General features: G+C 54.2%; 1 protein-coding gene across 1 annotated transcript; it reads left to right on the forward strand.

Moving 5' to 3' along the window:
- Positions 1-1,164: 1,164 nt before the first annotated feature.
- Positions 1,165-5,939, forward strand: EOMES (eomesodermin). Its single transcript, XM_056484035.1, has 6 exons — positions 1,165-1,985; positions 2,355-2,509; positions 2,760-2,881; positions 3,318-3,476; positions 3,567-3,628; positions 4,147-5,939. The coding sequence occupies exons 1-6, from the start codon at positions 1,225-1,227 to the stop codon at positions 4,883-4,885; spliced, it is 1,998 nt and encodes a 665-aa protein (XP_056340010.1). The 5' UTR covers positions 1,165-1,224; the 3' UTR covers positions 4,886-5,939.
- Positions 5,940-6,185: the final 246 nt, after the last annotated feature.

Here is a 6,185-nt window from a genome sequence, read left to right on the forward strand (position 1 = left end):
GGAGAGCGCCGCCCGCACCTTGCGCAGGATGCGCATCCCGGCGGGGCTGCGGCAGCGCCTCGGCCCCGGCTCTCGGCGGCGAGCAGGGCGGCAGAGCTGGGCTGCTCCAGCCCGGCCAGATCCTTCTGTCAGGCAACGAAATCCTGGCCGCTCAGCGGGTCTCGTTTAAAATTCAGCCGTGAGGTAGAGGCAGGTGTTCGCAGCGCTCTCTGCGAGATGGCCGGTGGCGGGCAGAGGGCGAGGGGCTGCGGATTTGTAGCTGCAAATCATTCGCGCCGGCTCTGCCCTCTCCACAAAATCACACGGGCACCTATCACTTCCCAAGCGCTGTTCCCTACTCTTTGGGGGCTAAAGGCTCGGGGATTTGCACTGGGAGAAACCCCAAACAGATCTGGCACCCGCCTCAATTAAAAATCTGCCTTCCCAGTGGGAGATGCTGAAGAGGAACGCGGGTTTTGAGAATCCGACTGCCGACTTCCTGAAAACTGGAATTGAGAACTGTACCGCCACTTCCCACAGATAAGGTGAAACGTGTTAACCCCACGATAAGGATGCTGCTCAGGGAGCGGAGAGAGAGGAAGGAGACTGTTGGACTCAGCAGAGACACAAGCCGAATTGTTTCAATGGAGAGGCGGCCGGCGAGGAGGTTGCAGGGGCCACTAGCCCGGTTGATAGCCGCCCTCCCTAGCTGATGGTTGCCGGCTTTTCCACCCAAACCTTTGCGTTTCGTCCCCATCTCTCGCTCAGCCCCGGGGATCCTTCCTTACGCGCCCGAGCGGTAGGACGGTGCCACCTCAGCAAAAGGTTTTGGGTTTTTTTTTTTTTTTGGAAGAGGGGATGCCGGTCCTTTCCCCGCAGCCACGGTGGGGTGATGCGGATCTCCCCTCAGTCCGAGCCGCATGGGGGCACGGAGCGGGCCAGAGCCCCTCGGGAAGCCGGCTGCAGAAAGGGGGGCCATGGAAGAGGACGGGGGCGCGCACCAAAGTCACAGGTGACTTGTTCCAATTAGTAGCTGTCTAATTAAATTAGTGTTACGCGGCCCAGCCAATGGGCCGGCGGGGGTGGAGGGCGACGATGAGGCAGCCCGGCGCAAGCCCCTCCCCAGCGGCCCGAGGAGCGCCGGTATAAATGGCCTCGGCCGAGCGCCACCAAAGCGCAGCCCTGCGCGGGCATAGGTCGGGGTCGACCGGATTGAGCGGAGCTCGAACGCAGCGCCCATCGAGGATGCAGCTGGGAGAGCCGCTGCTGACGGCGGCGGGGGCACTGCCGGGGGGCCCGTTCTACCCGCTGGAGGGCGGCGGGCGCAGCGGAGCCGCCGCCGCGGGAGCCGGAGCCGGGACGGGCGCTGCCGGCGGCTCCCGCGGGCCGCCGGGTCCGGGATCGCCGCCGCGCCTAGACCTGGACAAGATGCCCAAGAAGTTTGGAGCGGCCCCCGCCATCCTGGGCGAGGCGGAGGCAGTCGAGCCGCCCTTCGCCGCCCCCAAGCCGGACGGCCGCAAGGCCACCCCGTGCGGGGACGAGGAGCTGCCGCCGGCCGCCGCCGCCCGGTACTCCATGGACAGCCTGAGCCCCGAGCGCTACTACCTGCAGTCCCCCGGGCCGCCCGCCGCCGACCTGGGCGGGCCCTGCTCCCTGTTCCCCTACCCGCCGGCGGCGCAGCACGGCACCGTCTACCAGCCGCCCGGCGGGCCGCGCTACCCCTACGGCTCCGTGCTGTCCCCGGGCGGCTTCGCGGGCGCCGTGTGCCCGCCCGGCGGTCGGGCGCAGTTCGGGGGCGGCGGCGGATACCAGTACGGGCAGCCGACGGGCGGCGGAGGTCTCTACGGCCCTTACCCGCCGGCCTCGGGCTCCTGCGGCGGGCTCGGGGCGCTGGGGGTGCCAGCCGCCGGCCCGGGGATGCGAGCGCAGGTTTTCCTCTGCAACCGGCCCCTCTGGCTCAAGTTCCACCGGCATCAGACGGAGATGATCATCACCAAGCAGGGCCGGTAAGTGGGGGCAGGAGAGAGTGGAAAAGGAGGAAAGTGGTGTGGTGGTCGGGAATGGGGGGGAGGTGGCCCCCCCCAGGGACGCTCCGTGTCGGGCTGCCCTTGCCCGCTCCCCCGGGAAGGCGATGCCCCCTCTCTCCGTCGGTGGTGCCCCGGGATGCTTTCCTCGGGAAGCGACTCCCCAGTTTCCCCACACAGGGCGTTCGGGAGATAAGGCGGGGATCGGCTGGGGCTCGCCGCTTTCTTCCTTAGGCTCTTTGGTGCCGGCACGGACGGGGCACTCCACGGCCGCCCACAGCATCCGCCGGAGCCCGCGCCCCCTCCCCCGGCCCGCCTCAGCATGTCGTGTGGTTTTCCTTCTTCCCCCAGGAGAATGTTTCCCTTCCTGAGCTTCAACATCACCGGCCTCAACCCCACGGCCCACTACAACGTCTTCGTGGAGGTGGTGTTGGCGGACCCCAACCACTGGCGTTTCCAGGGGGGCAAGTGGGTGACCTGCGGCAAAGCCGACAACAACATGCAAGGTGGGTGCAGGGTCCGGGAGTCTCGCCCCCTTTTTCCGCGGGGCGGCTTCACGGAAAGGGTTCCCAGTTCGTCCACCCCCTCCCAGGGTCTTCCCCACACCCGGCATCCTGCCGAGGGATGAGCTGACCTGTTAAGGTCTTTTTGCGCCCGGCGTCGAGGCTGTGGGGGAGTGTGGCCATCGGGGAGCCGAGGGGCTGCGGAACAAAGCCCCGTGCCCGGCCGGCGTCTCACTGGCTTGTTTCCCTCCAGGTAACAAGGTCTACGTTCACCCTGAGTCCCCCAACACCGGGGCTCACTGGATGAGGCAGGAGATTTCATTCGGGAAGCTGAAGCTGACGAACAATAAAGGTGCTAACAACAACAACGCGCAGGTAAGGAGGGGGAGGGCTTGAGGGGCTCTTGGTGGCTCAGAGGGGGAGCCCTGGGATTTTGGGGCTTTTACAGCATTTCATCGAGCCGCTAGATCACTGTGCTTGTGACTCGTTCTCTTCTTGAACGGGGTCACAGAGCTTGTTTTGTTTCGTGGTATGAATAGTTGAAAATGTTGGAATAGGATGTACGACTTTCTTTTGTTTTTGCCAATAAATTGACCCTCTGGAGATATTCAAAAAGGTGGAGGGTAGCTGATAGCTCTTAGTGAAACAAGGCTGCAAGCTGTGACTCAGCTCCTGATAACAGTTAAAACTGCTCCATTTCTAAACCAAGAGATTACAATTTACAGGAAGAAAATGTCAAGCTGTAAAATAGGTCTTTTAATGCTAGATGTGGTTTGTCTAAAAATGTTGTTTCTTTCGTGGTTTCTTTTAGATGATAGTACTTCAGTCCCTACACAAGTACCAGCCCCGACTTCACATTGTGGAAGTGACAGAAGATGGTGTTGAAGATCTGAACGATTCCTCAAAGACACAAACATTTATTTTCCCTGAAACGCAGTTCATAGCAGTTACAGCATATCAAAACACTGATGTAAGTATGGATGTACAAAATTACAATTAAGTATAAAATTGACTTGTGTGTTCAGCATCTCATGTTAATATATTCTGCTTTCGCTTTTAGATTACACAGCTCAAAATTGACCATAATCCTTTCGCAAAAGGCTTCAGAGACAACTATGACTCGTAAGTACACCCCTATCATCTTTTGCAGATGTATCAGTTTAGGAGGCATGATTCTGGCCTGAAATGGCTGTGGAAGGGTTTTTCTTTAAATACTAATTTAGTTATTTAGCATCAGTACTTCTTCCACTGGGAATTTTGCTGTTCTTAAAATGTCTGAATAGTGTATTGTCTAGGTGACCTGTCTTTCTGCTAGCTTCTGAATTTTGGTAGGAAACTGGCAAAACCAAGGTGGCCTGCAGATTTTACTGGCAGCATTTGGGTGTCTCCACAGAACAGGCAGCTTTATTCAGAAGAATTGCCTAATAGTCACTTTCTGCCTTCACTTGTGCTGTTGCTTGTACCAGTAATAGAAAAATTTACAGTGGTCTAGGAAAACCACATACTCGGAATAAAACAAATAGCCAATGTAGTTATGCTTCTAATTAAGAAATATCTAGTTTTTTCGTGTTTCTGTTGTGTTAACTGTCATACTGAAATTGCAAGGAAAACCACTCAGTTATTCCTCTTTTATGTTGTAGCATGTACACAGCTTCCGAAAATGACAGATTAACTCCATCTCCCACGGATTCTCCTAGATCCCACCAGATCGTCCCTGGCGCCCGATACAGTGTGCAGCCGTTCTTCCAGGAGCAGTTTGTCAACAACCTGCCCCCAGCCAGGTTTTACAACGGCGAGAGAACCGTCCCGCAGACGAACGGACTGCTGTCCCCGCAGCAGAACGAGGAGGTGGCCAGCTCTCCCCAGCGCTGGTTCGTGACGCCCGTGCAGCAGCCCAGTGCCAACAAACTGGACATGAACTCCTACGAGACGGAATATTCTCACAGCACCTTGCTCCCTTACGGCATTAAATCCCTCCCCCTTCAGACGTCCCACGCTCTGGGCTACTACCCCGACCCGACATTTCCATCCATGGCAGGCTGGGGGAGCAGGGGCTCTTACCAGAGAAAAATGAGCACAGGACTAACTTGGACCTCGAGAACAAGTCCTCCGGGATTCACCGAAGACCAGCTTTCCAAGGACAAGGTGAAAGAAGAAATGGGCTCGTCCTGGATAGAGACTCCACCCTCTATCAAGTCTCTAGATTCAAATGATTCTGGGGTCTACACAGGTGCTTGTAAGAGAAGACGGCTTTCCCCTAGCACTTCCAGCAACGAAAATTCCCCGACAATGAAATGTGAGGACATTAATAATGCTGAGGACTATAGCAAAGACACTTCAAAAGGCATGGGCTACTATGCATTCTATGCTAGTTCTTAAAGCATCTTTTTTATTCCAATTGGCTGAATATTTTTTTTCAGGGTGGCCTTGGGTTTTTTTTGCATTACAATTGCCAAAAAAGACTCTTGCCTTCCACCTTGAGTTGTTGTGTGCAATTCTAAAGAAGGTGCCAAAGCTTTTTGACTGTTGCAGGTAACAAAGTAGGGAAAGAGCAAACCATGGGAGATTCCTTGTTTAGAAGGAGGGGGACTGAAAGGAGGATTTTAGTGTCGAAATATGTGGCATATTTGTTGGAGACACTGAAGTGTACAGTTTGGGTTGGCTCAGAGGCCTGATCAAATCTATGCACTCCTGAGCAAGGTAAGAGGGGTTGGGATCCCAAATTTAATTTTCTTCCCTGCTTGATAAAGGGGAACTGGGTTACAGGGTACTGCACAAATGCTATGTTCTGCTTTAGACTGAGCTGGTTTATTCAACCCATCCACAACAGTTGGCTGAGTTGAATATTGCTCAGCTACAGCATTTTTTTTTGGCAGAAAATGCCAAAAGTAAGGCCTGCTTGCCAGGCAGGATTTTGACTTGAAGGTCTTGTTGCCAACGACAGGATTCCAATGACCAAATCTGACTTTTCTTAGCTTAGAACTTGCATTAAAAAATCCCTGCCTCCATCCCAAAAGCCTAACCTTTACTGAGGTGGCCAAAAATAAAGTGTACAGTTGTGTTTTGTGTAGGTACACTGTAGAATATTGTGGAATAATGTATAAATAGTTGACCTATAGCTGTTTGATTGGAAGGGCATCTGGTGGTGTTTTAAAGTCCAAAAGGCATTTTTTGGTTAATAAAACTTAGCATACGAAGCATTGCAAAAGGAGATTTCTATTTATGTGTACGTAAAGTGACTTTTTCAGCTGCCCTGTATGAAACTGGAAGTGATGTGACTTGACCCATTCTTGCCTCTACTTTCAGCCGTTTTAAACTGATCAGCCCCAGAGTAACTGGCCCAGAAACTTTTTCCCCACCCAAGAAACTCGTTCCTATTTTGTTTTTTCTATGTACATAGTAATAATTTTTAATAAATGTGGTGGTGCCTGGCATAAGAAGGTATGGCTCTGCCTCATCTTTGCCTCTGCTGGGTGTCCCAAAAGGGGAGGAGGGAGCATAATCCTAGGGGGGGTTGTGTTTTCGGTTTCTAAATCTAACCATCTTTTGCAATGCTGATGCTTTTGTGGGTGGGTTTTTTCCTTTAATTTTTTAATTTTTTTTTTTTTAAGTCTCTTGGCTCTCGCTTTGCCACGGTTCTCATGTGCATCTGCACAAACCAGGAGCCCCTGGCTCGCTC

This window comes from Oenanthe melanoleuca, chromosome 2 (genome assembly GCF_029582105.1).
Source record: "Oenanthe melanoleuca isolate GR-GAL-2019-014 chromosome 2, OMel1.0, whole genome shotgun sequence".
Classification (NCBI taxonomy): Eukaryota; Metazoa; Chordata; class Aves; order Passeriformes; family Muscicapidae; genus Oenanthe; species Oenanthe melanoleuca.